General features: G+C 41.6%; 3 protein-coding genes across 3 annotated transcripts in view; all 3 read right to left on the bottom strand.

Annotated features, from left to right (window-relative positions):
* kcnh4b (potassium voltage-gated channel, subfamily H (eag-related), member 4b) overlaps window positions 1–1,750 on the bottom strand; it is a 37,650-nt gene extending 35,900 nt beyond the window's left edge. Inside the window, exon 1 of the mRNA XM_040135293.1 lies at window positions 1,675–1,750. Within this exon, the coding sequence (XP_039991227.1) occupies window positions 1,675–1,750 (76 nt within the window). The remainder of the gene's footprint in view (window positions 1–1,674) is intronic.
* A 5,859-nt stretch (window positions 1,751–7,609) lies between these two features.
* On the bottom strand, window positions 7,610–13,212 carry ghdc (GH3 domain containing). Its single transcript, XM_040136177.1, has 11 exons — window positions 12,978–13,212; window positions 12,483–12,773; window positions 11,272–11,468; window positions 10,932–11,126; window positions 10,731–10,850; window positions 10,125–10,422; window positions 9,184–9,373; window positions 8,642–8,713; window positions 8,369–8,502; window positions 8,183–8,271; window positions 7,610–8,074 (listed from the first exon to the last, which is right to left on the bottom strand). The coding sequence occupies exons 1-11, from the start codon at window positions 13,060–13,062 to the stop codon at window positions 7,853–7,855; spliced, it is 1,893 nt and encodes a 630-aa protein (XP_039992111.1). The 5' UTR covers window positions 13,063–13,212; the 3' UTR covers window positions 7,610–7,852.
* A 325-nt stretch (window positions 13,213–13,537) lies between these two features.
* On the bottom strand, window positions 13,538–18,622 carry LOC120794680 (FERM domain-containing protein 6-like). The gene is made up of 13 exons (XM_040135933.1): window positions 18,551–18,622; window positions 17,855–17,945; window positions 17,531–17,610; window positions 17,283–17,341; window positions 16,866–17,073; window positions 16,614–16,769; window positions 16,314–16,379; window positions 16,071–16,139; window positions 15,761–15,935; window positions 15,178–15,325; window positions 14,761–14,948; window positions 14,656–14,678; window positions 13,538–14,569 (listed from the first exon to the last, which is right to left on the bottom strand). The coding sequence occupies exons 1-13, from the start codon at window positions 18,620–18,622 to the stop codon at window positions 14,528–14,530; spliced, it is 1,377 nt and encodes a 458-aa protein (XP_039991867.1). The 3' UTR covers window positions 13,538–14,527.

The following is an 18,622-nucleotide window of genomic DNA, read 5'->3' as shown; positions in this document are numbered from 1 at the left end:
AGTGTTTTCTCTTTAGCCAACCATCTTTTTCTCAAAAACCAAAGTGTTCAAGCATCCTCCATGTCAAGTGGCGAGACCCTGTTGCCCCGGAAACCGGAAGGAAGCTATTTTGAGCCACGGGCACGCTTCCACTCCTCTAGGAGCCACGGTTTTACGGTGGCTAGCAGTGTAAAATTGTGGCAGAATGGTGGATGTGGGCTCAGCTGTCCTATCCAGAGCTACAGTAGTGCTGCAGGACTGAAATACCACAACATGTGGAAGAGGAAGAGTCCTCTGACACTAGAGCACTCTAAAACACTAAATGTTTGAAAACATTACTATCAATAATGAATAAACATAACAACGGAGGAGAAAATCACAGATCAGGGATGTTTTTTCTTTCCGAATTTAAAGGCACTGATGTATAAGTATTGCTATTAGTCTCTATAAAAAATGGTGTTACACATTAGAAAAGAAAGAGTCCAAAAGGGAAGTTTTTCTTTGCCTCTTGCTTCCTTACGCATTGAGGTCAGAGAGGAGGTTCAACCAGAGAGCAGCCCTCTGGAGTTGGGCAGGGAGTCCATGTTTAGCTCAAGGACTCCTCAGCGGGGCAGATGCAACATCGGGGCATGACCCCTGGTCCTCCAGCTGAACTCTGCGCTACTCACATCATCTCTAGATTCAATGTGTGTATATTCTCCTCCCACAAACCTCCAAATGCGATTTTTAAACAACAGCCACTGTTCAAATATGAGGAAAATTCCCGATGAGCAACATATCAGAGTGCTTTAAGCTCTTGAGAGTTCGTCCAACACCTCATTAGGATGCCTGACTCACAAGTCAAAGCCATAATTGCATACCCTACACATCAATTACACCGTAATGTCACACGTTTCACTGTGTTTGTTTCAAATCTACCGAGACCCAGCTTGGAGAATAACTGCAAGACAGCCGTTCATTCAGGCCGCTGCGACTGGCTGAGGGAGGACAGGCTGAATCGACAAGCGAACAAACACAGATGTCCCCACGGCATTTGTTTACAACGAGCCACAACCTCCCCTGAGGTGGCACAAGGTAAAAAACAAGCGACACAAGCCAAGCAGAAATGGCAGTGCTGCCTAATGGCTGCAGCGGCTAGTTCGGAGCTAACCGTGTCAATCAAATGAGAAAAGACAACATAGCTTCTGAAGGTCAATTTTCTGCTCGCGTCTTTACTGTAAAAGTGCAGACAAACTTTTCTCTGCATCGCAGTGCAACCAGCAGCAGAGGTTTTGTTTTGGCCAGGCAGTGTTGGGGTGTTTCTGGTTCAGATTCAGAGAATCAGAGACTGACCTGAGAACAGATGTATCTTGCTCATATTCAAGTTCAAGCAGGTTATGAAAGGAAATCAATTTGTTTCTGACCATGGTTCTCTCACAGAGAAAAAAACAAGCATGTTGCAACCAGCCAGTATTTCTTATTTCCTGTAATCACAAGCATCCTTTAACTGCCAAAAGATCTTTAATTATTTTGTTGTTATTTGAGGGGAGAGAGAAAGGGGAGATGTCATTTAACAAATGTCCCAAGCCAGACTCGAACCAGGGACACAGCAATTACATGGTCAGCACCTTTAACCACTGGGCCACAGGATGCCACAATTCTCTCTTATTTTGAAAGAATAACAGTAAGGAGTTTGAATGTTTCCATTGTACTTACGGGTGCCATCGAAGCGTGTCGCGATGGTGTCCAGAAAGGTGTTCTGGGGGGCCAGGAGGCCCTTCATCACTGGCATCTTGACCCAGATGTGGGACGGCCAACAGCTGGCTTGAGGTCACACCATCCCAGAATCAGAGCAGGTGGCTTCCAGGGGCTCTCAGCAGGTGCGGGAGACTTTGAGGCTGACAGTCCAGTGCTGGTCGTGGGGACACACATTTACAGTAAAAGCAGCCACCATTCACCAGGCGATGCCTCTCCCAAAGACAATAGTGCAGCCTGGGGGAGACCAAAATAGCTCACTCCACCAATGAAGAGGTTCGGGTGTGGGCAGCGTAGATACGTAGAACTTAAGAGTAGCAGCTGCTCAGTCAGAAAGGAGGGATCATGTCCAGGTGACGCTGACAGAGCCAGAGAGCTTCAGTTCAGTCAGCCCAGCTGTTGCTTATCTGCACCTTTCAGCCAGAGAGCTCATTCCAGCAACAATGTAGAGGAAGTTGCCCCTTAAGTCCACTGTGTTTTCCATCTAAAAGGGGACCAGGAATCTGCAAGACAAAAAAAAAAAAAAAAAAAAGGACAGAGCATGTGTCTACACCTCCTCCATCCCCCAGCTCAGTGCTCTGTCAGGATGCTGTGGCAGAGTAGTTTGCATCTTCTTGAGCTTTCTCCCCTCCTCACTCCTGTCTCCCTCTCACTCTCACTCTCTCGCTCTTGCTCCTGCTCCCATCCAATCCACTGATATCACAGCCAATGAGATGCTAGCATCCTCTGTGGGGACCTGTTTTCATCTGTGGTGGGGCTACAGAGAGAGAGGGGGGGGGGGGGTTGAGAGCGAGAAGGAGGAGGTGGAGGAAGGAGAGAGGAGGGAGGGAGGATGTTTTCGGAGCAGGTGACAGCACCATTACACCCCATAGTGCTACTATCAGCACATGGCTTTTGTGTGCATGTCTGCAAATCAAGGAAAGATGGATTACCTGCATGTCGGTCAATGCAGCCTATTGTATTCAGTTGGACTATGTGCTATTATGCTGTTCTGTCATGGGGGTCAGACTCAAGGGAAATTGTGAAAGTGTGTGGGGGGGGTGTTTTCACATTTATTTTTTCGTATATATCTACTTTTCTAAGTGAAGGAGCTACATGAGCCATAAGGGCCGAAGCCCTTAAATCCCATTCCTAGAATATAGCTGTTTCAAACTTGTCTCTTCTGGAAGGAGCTAGTCACCGTTGCCCTCCCAGCCTCTACAGCATCCTCATGAGAGAATTAAGGCTCGGGGGGTAAAAGCCGCTAAGAGCGGATTATAAGGATAAGCCTGGAGATGTTTTTCATGAGGACTTGATGCTGAACACACCAAAGTAATGTTGCATCTTAGCTCACTTTGACTCAAGCAAACAGCACAGCTTAGTAGATAAGGGAAATACCTCTAGCTAGGAACGAGGCTTAACAGGAACAATTGTTTGTCTTAAAACATTTGTTGTTTTTTTTTAATGAATTTTGTCAACAGTAATATCATTAGATTTTACGGTCATCAAGGAAAGATGAGCCAACCATTAATGTAATAAATTTAACCGTCATGAAATATTAGCTATTGCAAACTACATTAAGAAACCTGATAATTGGACCATTTTTGGGGAGCTGCTTTGAAAGTATGGTCCATATGTTAAATGACAGGAGTCCAGCACAGGTTTAGATGCAATGTATTGACATCATTTGCCCACGTGAAAATGTACGCAGCGATTGGCAGGAGGGTTTAGGAAATGGGCCGAAGACTGAGACAATTCTGTTCGTTTTAAAGTCGGCAATTACAGGTTTTCAGCAAGAGTAAAGGTCGAAGTTTTACTGAAGTGTGAAGCAGAATGGTCACTGTGATTTATGTGGAGCTTGTGAAAGTTGAGGTTGTATAGATTTACCCAGCAGCTAGAAAAAAAAACCCTTGAATAGATCCTGCAACAACAATATATCATTTCAAAGCTTTTTTTTTTTTTTTTTAACCTTTAAGAACCCTAATCTCCATATTTAAATTATCATGACAGTCAGGAGTATTCTTAGAGGTGTTTTCGTGATTCAAATAACTTAGGAACATATGAAATAGCCTACCTGTGACATAATGGGTTCGAAACTGGAAAACTCTGAGTCTTTCTATGCCAGTAATAGAAATAGAAATAGAAAAAGAAAAAAATTGAAGTAAGCAAGTTTCTTGCAGGGGACGTTGTTAATCTAGAAAAAGTTTCACTGATTCAGCAGCTGTGTGAGCGTTTGCTCAAACCAACAACGGAATTTTTTTTAGTCTTTAGGGTGAAACATCAGTTTGGACTTGATCTTGATTGACAGTCCTGGCAGCAACTGCAGATCTCTCAGATAAGAATAACCACGTCGAAGAAGTGGTGAACGATCTCTACCCTTGTTTTGTACTGTACGGGCAGCATGAATTTAAGATCTATTAATAAGTGGATAAAATTGAACAGAAATGCAAACACAAATAACAACACGTGCAGCTGCTGATTCAGATAAACCGTGACTCTGTGTAGGGAAGACGTCACTTTGCCAACTCATCATTAAGAAAATTCTCAGGACAAAAGGTGATTAAAATGCGTAGAGTAATGAATCCATCCAGCAAGCAGCACAGGTAATCTACATTTGGAGAAAAAAAAAAGGGGGGGGGGGTCCAGTGAAAGTAAAAGACTGTCTTGCAGACTGTAACAGACTATTGATCCACCTCTCGGATCCTATTCAGGCCCTGGCAGCCCTTCACTGCTATTTATTTTTAATGGCTTCTCATTGTCTTTTCTTCTTGTAGTCCATCCATCTCTGCTTGTCTCTAATAAAGAGGCTAATCCATTAAACATGCTCACTAACCACTCCACAGTCTAATACGACAGAGTGACGCACAGACGGCCGGGTGAAATATTATCCAAACTACATTTCCCATAGTCCTTAGCTTGTCTAAGTTTCTGCTGGAGGTGAGACTTGAGGGATATCACTCGAATTAAAAAGGGTGAATTCAAATTTGAACCACAAAATGAATCAACTGTTTATTAATATTTGCAAAAAGAACTCTTACTTACCATTTCGAGCTTGAATGAAAATCCACAGCCCTAATCCTAATTTGCACTGTGAAACAGATGAGCTTCATACCCGGCATCGTTCACTCAACATGCAGCACGCATTCTCCCAGTTGAACAAATCCTCCGTCCCTCAGCAAACCCATTGAGAAATCAGGCCCGTCATTCTCAAATCCAAGCTGTTTACATTGACTTAACTTGTGACCGACTGAGCGGATGTGCATAGAAGCCCTGCGTGTTCATGTGTGTGTGCAAATCCTCGAGGCATGTGAGGACGACAGACAGAGGAAGACGCACGCCATCTCACTAGACACCAACTAGAAAAAAAGACGACAATCGGTAATGAATTGATAAAAAAACGTCAAAGCATGCATCGAATGACTGGAAACATACTTGATTTCTGTATCAGAATAAAATGACTAAAACAGAGTGTCATCATCAATAAGTAGTTTCTCTTCATGCCCATTCAGTTCACCATGGTTACTCACATAGCTTGAACTGGTCAATTCTGGGAAACTCTAGCACACTAAGTTGGAATAAATTCATTCACAAAAGAATGTAAACAGAAAAATAACATATTACCCATGTTTTGTTGAAACTTAACATTTTCAAAGTGAGATTTTGTCTCACCCTGAGAAAATAAGGCGCTTTTTTAAAAAATTTGCACGTGCATTTTTAGGTTAATTCGTTTGGGTTGAAAAGGTTTTTGTTTTTAGAATAATTTGAACATTATCCTTCATCTGACGCAATCCACACATTTACTAGGTTCACCTGTTATGATGGCGAGGAGAGTCAACAGCAGTTCAGTATCATCATTTTTGTAGTTTCAGTTCTTCAAAGCTCATAGATGTCTGTTTTTGAGCTTCGGTACATGGAGAGTAATTCGATTGGCACTGGTGTTTTGCACAAGGGAACTAGGACAGGGAGGTGAAATGACGAAAGTCAGCAATAAGCCTGAAACCTCTGAAGTGCACGAGAACGTGAGGAAGATAAGTGACTTTCGCTTCCTCAGGTAACTACAGTCAAAAAGTGTTGAAAACCTCCAGAGAGGAAAACAACATCTCCGCCTCTGTTCCTTCGCGTCACCATCTCATGAAAAGGCCATTTGGCCTGGGCTTTGATGGGGTAAATGTAGCTTTTGATGCTCCACTGCTACTTCGGTCTGATCGCACTACGAAGCCGAAAAGGAAGCGATAGCAGTGTCAAATCTGTGCTGAAATGGGACGTTGCTAAAAATATTAGCCCACTTTGTGAACGGAGAGACTTGCAGGAGAGAGGCATGCCATGTAACAGCACATGAGAGCAACAGACCTTCAGAAAGGGGCTTGCTCAGTGCTTCGCTGCAAATTTTTTCATCTTTGACTACATGATAAATGATTGACTAGAAGCGTAGTCAGGATAAAATCTCATTAAATATAATATTACTGAAGTTAGTAAATATTTAAGTCCATACTATCTTTAATCTGAATATCACTGTGTATAAAAATGTCCATGATTCTGCCTCGCCTCGTAAGTAAACTGTTGTTCAGACTCTTAATTGCCTCCAGCTTTATGTTTGGTTGACTTACAGTGACAGGCTTCAGCTCAAAGCGCTACCAGAGACATGATCATGAATCCAGCTCAGAGAAAGGGGATAATGAGACAAATAAGTAGTGAATCTGGCCGTCTGAAGTAGACAGCAGAAATGAGAGCTACTGTACATGCCTTACAAATAGGACTAGCCCCCTCTAGCGGTTGATGACTAAGTCACTAGCACTGGTATCATCTGTAAAAAACAAGTACAGTAGTTGGTCAGATGGTGAAAAGTAAACCCACGCCAGCAAGCACATAGTCTGTTTTCTGCCAGTCAACAAGAAGAACCAGAACTTCTAATCTGAACGATCCTCTGGGCTCAAAGTGGGCAGAGACTAGCAGCTCACTGCAGGAGGTTCTGAAAGAAACCTGGCAAATTTACATTATCTGGATAAAGGTAATCGAAAATGGAGAGCTTATTAGAATGAGGTAACAGTTCTGGAGACAAATGTAATGATTCATTGTAAAAAAAACAAAAAAAAACAAACAAACTGATTTTCAGCACCAAGAAATTATATAACGCTATTTAAATAGACTGAAAATTGCATGCAATCTTTTACCAGGGTTGTTCAGTCTGATTTAAAGGTTAATAACATGGTTACATGTGGGTGAAATGATGTCCCATAATTACCTTTTTTCATTTTTTTCACCTTTCATTTGATTTTTTCATTGACAAAACAGGTAATGATAGTGAGTCCCGATGTCATAGGCCTGCCTCTGATGACGTGAAATCTCTTTCAGTATTTCACTTTTAGGTTTTCATTTACCATTTATAAATAGACCAGGACGTACACCAGAATTTTACTTGTAGAAAGTTTCTACGTAAGAGGATTTAGGATCATTCTTCTCTTTTCCTTGCATTGCAAGGGGTTTATTCTTAAATGAAAATCTTGCCAGATGTTTCTTAAATTTTCCACGTGACTGCACTTATGGGACAATGGTAATATGGTGATGCCAAAACATTCACTAACATCAGATGGTATCTATTGAAAAGGTAATACTTAAAAAATATTGAGCAATGTAAATGTTTTACAAGCTTATGCAAGATCAGCGGACAGTTTTCCAATGTTCTGCTTTTTCTCCAGCTGCCCTAAAAACCATCAAAATACCAAACTAAAACACTTTTTCCTCAAGAATATCACCTGATTCAAGGCAACAAAATGAAAACCTGGTTAGATAAATTTATGTAGCAGTTTTTCCATCCATAAGAATCTTTGGAAAAATACATACATTGCATATGGTTTAACTGTGAATGTCATTGAAGCCAGACGAGTTCCTGAAACATATCATTAAACAAAACTACAGTAACAGTTGAACAGTTCGCTTTAATAAAGTTATAAATATGGTTGAGAAAATTAAATCAGTCAAATGAACATTTTTAATTGCTAAAAATCAATGATGCGTTTTTGTCTTTAACGGCTGCCAAAGGCACAATTCATCAACTCCCTCATGAAAAGTTTATCAAAAAAACTAGACAAGTCACTCAGTCACTCAGCCCTCACCACAGTCAGAGTCACAAGCTTTATCCCTGTCCCCACAACAGGAGGTTTCAGGAAACCGTTTTTCCCAATAAGAAATCAGCGTATTCTTTCCTGCGCAGGACTCGGTGCATTTTGAAGGTGTTCGGCGAGGTGTTTGAGAACGCCATCATCTGCTTACGAAGGTCTTTGAACGCACCCTCCGCCACCAGCTGCACCCTCATTGGTCCGATGCTGCCTTTGATACGGAAAGACTTGTAGACAGCCGAGTCCTGCTGGAGGCACATGTCCAGCTGAAAGGACGGCGAGAAGACAGCATTCAGAGAAAGACAATAAAGAGCGATTTCGTGCTAAAGTGCAAACATGCTGCGTTTTTCTGCGGCTTTCTAGGATCGTCTTGCCTTGTATCGTTGCTCCTCTGTGAGGTTCCTCACACCTTTCAGCTCCACAAACACCTGGTAATGAGGATCTGAGCCGCCTATTGAGTCTCCTGCAACACCACAGTTAAGTAAGATTCATTATAGCGCAAGCCGAGCCCGACTAACCGCTCGGAAGTTTGAACACGCACAGATGTCGAGACATCTCACCCAGGATGCCGCTCTCAGCGCAGCAGTAGTCGACCAGTTGAGCTCCTGGCCACTGAGCAACAGCTTTCTTCAGAGCATCAAGGAACAACGCTTCAGACACCTTCTCCCCTCGAACGTTCAACATCTGACCCCGCCTGACAGCAGACAGAAGCAGGGAGATGATATTTTGCTTCAAGATTTACTTGGGCTAGCAACATAACTACCAGAAAAATACATTACACAAAGAATGAGATGATACACGTGCATTTATGTGTACACTGTGTCATACTGTACCTGTACTGAAACTCAACAATGGGGCACTGATTATGGAAACCAACCACTTTCACAATGTCTCCAATGCGGTATCTGTAAAACAGCAAATACCGGTTTCACTTGTGCAACACATCTCCAACAATGTTCATTAGTTAGTGTTGATGTTAAATTCTAATCACATATCAGATCTTGATATTAGCTTTATCATTCTGTTATGAGTGCAGTCAAGTGAAAGCACATCACAATAGCAATGACACAAGGCAAATATGGGACATCATTTCACTCGCATGTTATGTAGCCTTAAATTTGACTGAAGGGCACTAAATTGACAATTAACCTTTAAATCAGACTGAACAAACCATCTGACCATGGAAGCCACAAATAATGAGAGAAAATGTTTGCCTGAGACTTTAAAACTCTGCAAGTGAGCACGATGACACTTTAATTTTCATTAAGATACAGGCCTATTGACAGATGTTTCGCTACACCAGTCATGTAGTTGCAGTCATGTATATTTTAACAATTTGACAGATACTTAACTAAATGAAAAGCACTTTTCATACCTGAAGAGTCCTGAAGCGTTTGTGATGACGAGCTCATAGTTCTGTCCCTCCCTCACCTCCTCCATCAGCAGAGTGCGAGGCGCCTCCTCCTCCAGGCTGCTCTCTGGCAGGAACTCGCAGAACATGGAGCGAGGACACAGCAGATAGCGTCTGTTTGGCTCCTGAGGCCACAGGTTCACCCCTATTAGACCTGCAGGGGCCCATACATTCAGTTAAAGCTGACAGATGACTTTCTAAATACAGAAATAAAAAAAATAAAACGACAATAAAAAATAAAAAAACCTTAAAATTCGTGCCATTAATCATTCATGCTTAACCCTTAATTTAACCCTCTTTTGGGGTCAAAACTGATGATGTTGACATTTTATTTTTGATTAAACAATTTATAATTTAACTGATAAACTGTCAAATATTACAAAAACGGCCACCACAAGTCATCAGAACTAAAAGTGGCATCTTTAAATGCTTGTTTAGCAAACAATGAAGAAAAGCGAACGACTCTTTTGTGCATTTGTGAATCTGTAGCCAGCAAATGTTCTTTATGTGGTAAATGACTAAAACTACCACAACTGGAAATCAATGAATTTTCGGTTTCATCTGATCAGTCTTTTTTCCTTACGTACTTTTATCTGCGTTTAGCTCTATGAATGCTATTGACATACACCCTAACTAAGGAGTCCTGCTGTGGGCCAAGCACTCCATTCTTGATATTTACCTACTGTCATTCTGTTTAATGTATACTCAATGCTCAATATGCTTATAAGACCACAGATAAGGGGACCTAAGGGGTGGGTTTCATAGGACAGTAGGACACGCACCCTCCACCTGTTCTTTCAAACAATTAATTCTCTGGCCACTCTACCATCAAAACTGACTGATCACTTTGTGATTTAGAGCAGCTGTTCCCACAGTGGTGTCCGTGGAAACATACTGGCTCTTACCTTCAGTAGCAGCATAAAAGGGTGAGTAGAAAGGCACTCCCTGGCAGTAATTCTCCCTCAACATTTCCCCGTAGATCTGATTGGAGCCTGAGTCCACTGCCAGCACCAGGTGGAGGTGCGGCCACAGCCGCTTGGCGATCGCCCTGAAGCCCTCCTGGAAGTGGGCCCGGAGCTGAGCGGCTCTTTCTGGGTCCGGCTTCATCAGAGCTTCAAGCCCGGCCCTCACTTTGGGCTCCAGAGCCAGAGCACTGCTGACCCTCCCTCGTTCAATGTCTTCCACAAGTTCCTGCCAACGATCCTACATGACAGAGAAATCCTTAGTTCATCAAACAAATCAACAAAGCTGTCAGTGGGAACCTTATGTATTTATATTTATATCTACACACACACACACACACACACACACACACACACACACACATACATACACACACATCATTATATTTTTATATATATATACATATACACACACACACAAATTTGTGTAATGTTTTCCATATTTCCTGTGTTTCTTAATCTAATCAAGTAGAGAATAGCATGATACAAAAAGACACGCATGACATGACATGCAACCGTTAATAAACCATAAAGTGAACCATGCTTTACCTGTAGGGCACTGAAAGCATAGAAGACCGTGGAGGCAAAGTTGGACTCCAGTGTTCCCACACTGGGATCTTTCAGAGCAAACAGGAGGTGCAGATAGAGGGTGTCCTTCTCACTGGGAACCTTAAAGGACAGGGGACGGTACAGTTTAGCTGGAAATTATTCACTAGGTGAAACCCATACTAATCGATAAGTTTATTGTACCTCAAAGGCGGGTGCCGGGGTGGTGTAGAGGTTCAGCATGTGGCGGGAGGAGGCTGGTGTGGAGGAGTTTGGTCCGATGGGAATGCCGGCGTCAGACTGGCGAAAAGTAGGTGTGTAGAAGAACTTAGTCGTGCGCTGGAGGCTGTCGGTTGCAGGATATGCCTGCCGCATGGCATCCAAACACACAGTCACTCCCTGGTGGAAACAAACAAATGAATTTCGTTCTTATCATACTTTTATATGCACAATAGCACAACACAGGCTGCAACCGGGCCAACTCATCATCATCATCATCATCATCATCATCATCATCATCATCATCATCAAGCAGGGGCTTCACCTGCAGGAAGAACTCAGTGTTGGTGTCTTTGGTGCTGAGCAGCATGGCGCTGGCTCCTGACGTCCCGGAGGTCATGGCCAGGATCAGCGGCTTCTCAGCAATGATCACTTTCTCCTCCCCTGCAGCGATCCGTCTGATGAGCTCTCGGTAGTGCTCGTATGTGGTGATGGGGTGACGCGCCCTGAAACTATCACTGTCTGAAACAACACCAGTGTAACTGTGAAACAACCAGGTTAACTCAAGTAAAGTTTGTTTGGAGATCATTTTGATTTCTGCATTTCATCATTTCGTAATCTAATTTTCGCTAATGAAAAGGATGCGCGTACCTTTGAGTTGTAATTAGATTGCCACACATACATACATCTTTATGCACATTTTTACAAGCAGGATTTAAAATTGTTTTGTGAATTTGAAACATTTGAAGAATCAGCATTTCATGAGAGTAGACTGGATATGTTTGGGATTTGGGTTTCGTTTGCTTGTTTTTGGACAAATCAAGCAATTTGAAGACAAAATTGTCACAGACATTATTCACCATTTTCTGAAATGCATAAACCTAATAATCATCAATTGATCTTCAAAAAAAGAAGAAAAGAATTCTAGGTGATTAAATTGAAAGAAAATAGCCAATAATTTAACAGCTAAATAAATATAAATTGTATAGAGCTGCAACAGTTAGTCGATTAATCGATTAGACGATCTACAGAAAATTTATCGGCTACCATTCGTTAATCTTTTTAGTCAATTTTAATCGAAAATGGTAAATATTCTCTGGCTCCTGCTTCTGAAATGTGATAATTTGACACATTGCTTGTCATATATCAAAGTAAATAAACGTCTGTTGGACTGAGATGGAATAAAATAAGCAATCTGAAAACATCACCTTGAGCTGAGAGGATTTATGACAAGCATTTTCCATTTTTTCACATTTTATAGACTTAAAGATCAAGAAAATAACCAGGGATTATTTGATTGACTGATAATGGAATCCACTGTTAGATTAATATTTAGAGAAATTATGAAGTGTATTGAAACCCCTCTTGGGGAGTGGAGGTGGAGGCATCATTACATCACAGCAAGTCAGAGGACAAATCTGTGTGACAGCTACTTTTACAACCCCAAGCAGGTCGTTATACTGCACCAGGCCTAAATTACAAAAAATCCCACACATCAGGAATTTTTCATTGACACAATCTCATTTTTCTGTTTACCTTTTATTGAGCAGAAGTCAAACTGTCTTCCATAACATGTGTTTGCGTTTTTACGCAGGCGCCTCAGCAGAGTCTCCTCCTGGGCTTGCCTCACGTTGAGCGTGTCGGCTTCAAGTTTCTTCCTCTGCCGCCTGCCCAGCCAGCCCACGGCCTTCACCGCCAGATACTGGCTGAGCAGACCGCTTAACGTCCGGTTTTCACCCTTCATCTTCGAGCCAATGTCCCTCCAAACCAGTGCCATCCCGGCGAGGGAGCAGATACCGAGGGCAGCGGGCAGAGGAGGCGGCATCGCTGTGGAGTTACACAACGAACAAAAAAAAAAAGCAGGAAAAGGAGCCAGGTGGGGGCGCTGTTAGTCCATGGCACGTCACTTACCTGTTTTTTTTTTCTACAGTCAAGACGGACAACTGTTCGCTGCTGCTCCTCCAGGACACTGTCACAGCGGCATTTCCCATCGTTTCACACGCTCAGCTTCATCATATTTAATCCACTTACCCTGTTTCTGTCCAACGATGGCGACGGCAACCGATAAGACAGCAAAACACAGGGCCACAGCAACAGGAAACCGCGCGAAAGCCATCTACAGAAAACGTTTTGACTTAGTGTTTCGGCTGTTTTAACTTTTTAAATATGTAATAACGTTTAGGACGCATTTATGCGTCAAAGGAAGCGCCTCAACTTTTGCTCTCGCAGCTGTTTGAGCTGCTTCCGTGTTTGGGTTGCAGCCTGTCCCTGATTGGTTGACTAAACGATGACGTTGTGAAATCTGTTAAATACATAAACTGTTTATAAAGCTATTTGAGATAGATATAGATATATTATTTTTATTATATATAATTATTACTATCGATCATTTATATTATTATATCAAGTTATATAGAAGATATAAGATCTTTATATACAGTCTATGGTTTCACACCACTGATAAAATCAAAAGACAAAAAACAAAAAAGTGAGCAGACAAAAACAAACAAATACGTAAATAAACAAAAAACCTCAAAAGACAATAATTTCAATCTGAACTGGCCACAAGGTCGGGCTAAAAAGTAGTAATTTATTTTGAAAAAACAACAACAATCGAGATGAATGTGCAACTATGTATAAATATTGGTGAACCCCAAGTACATAGAATGGACGGATGAGAAAAATCTATACATGTTTTGGCTGAAACTACTGTACATCTTTATCTATATATATTCATTTATTTTAAAAATGTAATGTTGATGATTGTTTTCAATAAAGTAAAAGAAAAAACCTACAGAACAGCTAAACAAAAATAAATTGTAATCTGACAATATTAACAACTCAAGCCCCACTTATGACTTCATATATTACTGAGTAAAGTCAAGAATAAACTTCCAAAAGAAAAAAACGTTTTTAACATTAATGGTATTAGATTCATATTTATTCTTCATTTATATAATTTGTATAATTTCCAATCACATTTGTGATGAACCTTGTACGGTATCTAGCAGCTATTTGCTGATAACGAAAGACAAGAAAGAAGCTGGAATTGTATTTATTACACCAGATCTTGTTCATTGTGTTTCATATTGATTCTGATTCCCCTTTGTTTTGACAGCATACTATTTAATTTTTCTCACAAACAATATTGAGGATAAGAGTAAACCAATCTACATAGTAAAGCTGAACCACTGTATATTATTCGGTGAATTTCATACACGTAAGTTAAATTTAGTAAAAGAATCCCATAATTTCCGTCTTTGAATTAGATTTCAAACAAAACACAAATATAATCTAAACATCAAGGAAGCAGAAAACTATTAAAACTTTAAAAATATGTGCTATTTTTCATTTTCTTTTTAATTAACACTTACACACAGGATGTTAAAGGAATTTATTAGAGCTAATGTTGCACTGAAACTATACAGTAATTATTAGCATGATTTATACATTAGGTACAGAATTGGTCACGGCTATGATTACTGATCTGAAAAGCAATGTGTGCGTCAGGGCAGTAATCTTAGGGGTCTTGTCCTGAGCCGCAGAACGTGTAATAAGTCCCCCTTGCCTCTGGCTGTACATTAGTCCACAGAAACCCCTTCATCAGCTCTCCTCCTCAGAACCTGGAAGAGATCAGAGAAAACACTGAAACCTCTGATGCTGGACTGTGCTGGGAATGATGAGTCAGAGAGGCCTGCAGTTCGCTCACCTGTTTCATTTCCATGGTGACAGCTGATCAGCAAAGAGGACATAAAGTTAATAACACATGATTGAGATTATTTCAGATATGTCTCTGAATTTTTAATCGACTAACCTGCCCAACAAGAGGGTAACACTAGGGGTCCATCGACAGACACACCGTGGACCAGCTCAGCTAGCCAGGACACCTCAGCCGGGTTGTCAACAAAAACCTCCTCTGGGTCATCAATGCACAACTCAAACCCTGCCACGGTAAACATAAACACAGACAACACGAGCAGAAAGTGTGTCAACGTGGCAAGGCTGTTTTAGAAAAATGAATGGACCAATTCAGCAGCCCCAACTGTTCTGTCTACTGTATGTTGTTGCATTTATCTTTAATATAATTCATTGTGGAATAGAATATATAAGATGGGACGCAGCTGATGAACTTATCTGAGCATGAGCTGCATCTTTCTGGAACATATTTTTTCCTCTCAGCTGACCTGTGACAGAGCTTTCATCTTCCTTTTCCTCCTCCTCCTCCTCCTCCTCCTCCTCCTCCTCCTCTTTGGACCAGGCTGTGCTGGTTCCCGCAGCAACACTGCAGCCGGACATGGAGGATGTGAGGCTGCTGCTTTGAAGTCTCTGTCTTAAGCGCGCAGTGTCACAGATGTAGGCCTCTTTGTAGACCCCACTGGCTGCAGATACAGACCAAGTAACAGAAAAAGAGATTGTGTGAGAAACAGGCTTAAAGGTCCCACATTATTCCGTTTTAATGCTTGTTTTCAAAGCTGCTTTGGCTTGGCCTCAGAATAATATTCTTCACAGGGTTTTTCCAAGGATAGAGTTTAACTAAGTGAAACATTAGTCACAATATTAGACCTTGATTGGCTGATGGTACCAGACGCTCTGACTGAAATGACAAAAAAGGATCCAACCTTAAAGGAACCAATTGAGACCAAGTCCAATTTGTGATGAGTCTGAAATAGTGACAAGATAATGGATTATGTTGAGATTGCAGTAATTTATATTGCAACCCCTTGGCCCTGAATATGGAAGCTGTTGCCTCATGTACGTGTACTACAAAAAGAAAGCCCTGGGGCCTTAAAGCAGAGTAGAATGAGCCCGCTGACGCTGCATGTCTTCCAGCTGTCGGATGTAGTTGACTGCATCTCTGGTGTCGATGTGGCGCCGGTGACTGTCACTGAGGTGCTTCAGGACGTGTTTGGAGTGGAAGGCTGAATGAGTGTAATGCACCAGCTTAGGCAGGCACAGAGAGCCCACTGCAGCGATTTCAAACCTGCTGCCCTGGAGAGCAAGAGAAAGGGATGGATTGAAAAAGAGAGGTAGAGGAGGAGTTGGTGTTGTATGGGTGGCAATATGCAAGTTTATGTGAGTATACAGTAAGTTTGCTTAGGTGTGTATGGTGTTCGTAGGACCAACCCGGAAAGTGAAGCGGTCAATATCGGTCCAGGAAAAATCGTACAATAGACACAGTTTCCCTTCCACCCCCTTGAGAAAAATCAAATCAGTTCACATTTATAATACAAGCCAACTCAGGAGTAACTTGATCAAGAAAGTTCCGGAGAGATTTACATCTACAAACCCTTCATGAATTAATGTGCATATGTAAAAAATAATTTCCTACATTTAATTAAAGTTATTTGTCACTGAGGAGGACCCCACCTGATAAATATGGACTCCTTTCACTGCCACACCAAGAAGGATTGAACTTTTCAGCTCTTTTTTCTCCTGCACATAAAAGAACAGATGAAGGAAGCAGAGTTTAAAATACAAAGCACGAGTTCATATAACAGATGCTGCGGCGGAGAGTATGTTTGACTGTTTAAATATGCGATGAAATGAAGACTCTGGATCAGCCACGATGTGGCCGAACAGGCGGTGTTCAGTCCTTTTCCCTTGCCGATCATCAGAAAAAAGATTTAAAAGAATTGAAGCACCGAGTGTGACTCGGTGCAGTCTGACCTGTCTCATCCTGTAGAAGGTGACCGGTCCGTCCTGCAGGCTGCTGGCCTCTTTAATAAACTGCAGGATAGCTTGGCTGCGTGACACACCTCTCAGCTCACCGTGCAACACGGGGCAGTGCAGGAGCAGGTACTCTCGCCCACGACGCTTTATCAGCTGAGGACACAAGCACGTTGAGTACGGGCACATAAAGTTATCAATATTTCCAAGGTAAAGTCCAAATGGTGACACTTTATTTTTTTATTTTTTTACCCAGGAAGGGAAGTAATCTTCGGGAAGAAAGTAACGTCTGTGTTTTCTCCCCTCTTCTTCATTCCCCTCTCTCTGCTCCAGATCTCCGACTTCTGCTTGAAGGGCAGAAGCTGCCAGCTGGAAGAACAAAGCTTCCTGATGGCGGCTCTGTGAGCGCAGCACCTTCTGCCTCAGCTCAGCGTAGTAGAGCTGCCGTACCTTGCTGCCCCTGAAACAACCAGAGAGGAGATCAAATCACAAAGGTCATGTTTGTTCCATGGACGTTTGAGAGCTGTCATTTTATTTCAATGATCGCTTCATAATGTGGCAGAAGCTGACAAAAAAAAAAAGATGTTAAGACACAATAATTGTACATTGGCATTTGTGCAGACAGATCAATATTTTTCAGAAAAATATGCTGACGGGAGACCAACTTACAATATTAGCTGCCCATTCTCTACATAATACTGCACCCTCAAAAATACGATGAATGGGACCTGAAAATGTAGAATAAATATTTCAACAGTGTCTAAGAGAAATGTTGCTCATTTTAAGAATTTGTTTTCTGCTAATACCTCTAGACAGTCCAGTTAATATAAGGAAAGCAAAAAAACTAAATAATGTAACAAAGACCTGATTTTCGTTAACCTGTAAGATGATAAAAACCTTAGGACAAAATAACTCACTGTTGCTGAGACTCTGTTCCATCTTTTGCCAAAGTACTTGCTCAGCTTTTGGTCCAAATCAAGGAAGAGATATTCATTATCTGAGGAAAAAAATTCATACGCTGAGAAAAGTAGATCAAACAGGGTGACATCAAGTCCAGCAGTGATTTTGGGCACAGTTTATTGAACCAATTAGCAATAATTACTCTAATTTAATTCCACGGGCTTTTTTTGTTTTGTTACAGTAAGCTCATTCATCTCGAGCAGCCTCCCTAAGTTTCAGCGTTCCACAAGAAATGAAGTGAAAACATTTGGACTTGAACTCCCACATAGACACTCACTGACCTCGGAGAACAGCCAGGCTGAAGACTAGGAGGTCACTGACGCCAAGCTGCTTCAACACACTGTTCAACACCTCATGGCCTCTGGCTTTCACCTGAAAAAACACACACAATAAGAATAAGAAGTGCAAAAGAGCTACGTGGCCTATTCAGAGTCCTGGGAGCTTTGGTTTCACACCGATACAGTATTTTAGCTTTGTGATAACAACATTTTACTAATTCTTAGGTATCAGATGGTTACTTGGTCCAGTGCGGATATGATAGAGATCCCTCTTTGATCACAGATCCATACTATAAAATCAGCAATTCATTAATTTTCATTGCATATTTAATCATTTCTTTATTCCGTTTTGCATATTGAATTGAATTTTACCGTCCTATTATGGTCAAAATACTGTTTAGAAGGATTTCCTCTACAACATTTTGTTAATGAACCTTCAATATTTCAGTTTTGGCATCAGAACAATTAAATGTAGGCACAGCCCTGACCTATACAGCCAGGTAAGGTTAACAGCACCAGTTTTCAAAAACCCAATTTGATCAAGTGGCAGTGGCCCATGTCCTGACTCTGGCATAGAAGAGAGGCCTTTAAGTGGAAAAGTAAATCTGGGTTATGTAAAAAAAAAAAAAAAATTTTTTTAGGATTAAAGACGATAAAACAAATCAATAAAAGGACGCTGAAAGTCACAGAGCCACTCACCCTCACAGTACAGTCCAGATGCTGCTTGTTGGGTAGAAGGATGCACACTCGTCGCTTCTGTTTCGTCCTCAT

Source organism: Xiphias gladius, chromosome 9 (genome assembly GCF_016859285.1).
Source record: "Xiphias gladius isolate SHS-SW01 ecotype Sanya breed wild chromosome 9, ASM1685928v1, whole genome shotgun sequence".
NCBI lineage: Eukaryota > Metazoa > Chordata > Actinopteri > Istiophoriformes > Xiphiidae > Xiphias > Xiphias gladius.
Note: the sequence above shows the minus strand (reverse complement) of the source record. Positions and strands in the feature narration are given on the sequence as shown.

What these genes read in the sequence shown, in the direction of transcription:
- ghdc (XM_040136177.1), bottom strand. Translation starts at nt 13,062, where the DNA reads ATGGCTTTCGCGCGGTTTCCTGTTGCTGTGGCCCTGTGTTTTGCTGTC. An exon ending in CCCCGGCACCCGCCTTTGAG is followed by an intron (nt 10,851 to 10,931) that starts GTACAATAAACT and finishes CTGTCCTTTAAG; the next exon opens with GTTCCCAGTGAGAAGGACAC. An exon ending in ATTGTTGAGTTTCAGTACAG is followed by an intron (nt 8,503 to 8,641) that starts GTACAGTATGAC and finishes GTCTGCTGTCAG; the next exon opens with GCGGGGTCAGATGTTGAACG.
- LOC120794680 (XM_040135933.1), bottom strand. Translation starts at nt 18,622, where the DNA reads ATGAGGACGAAACAGAAGCGACGAGTGTGCATCCTTCTACCCAACAAG. An exon ending in AAGGAGTCCATATTTATCAG is followed by an intron (nt 16,140 to 16,313) that starts GTGGGGTCCTCC and finishes ATTTTTCTCAAG; the next exon opens with GGGGTGGAAGGGAAACTGTG. An exon ending in TTGACCGCTTCACTTTCCGG is followed by an intron (nt 15,936 to 16,070) that starts GTTGGTCCTACG and finishes CTTGCTCTCCAG; the next exon opens with GGCAGCAGGTTTGAAATCGC.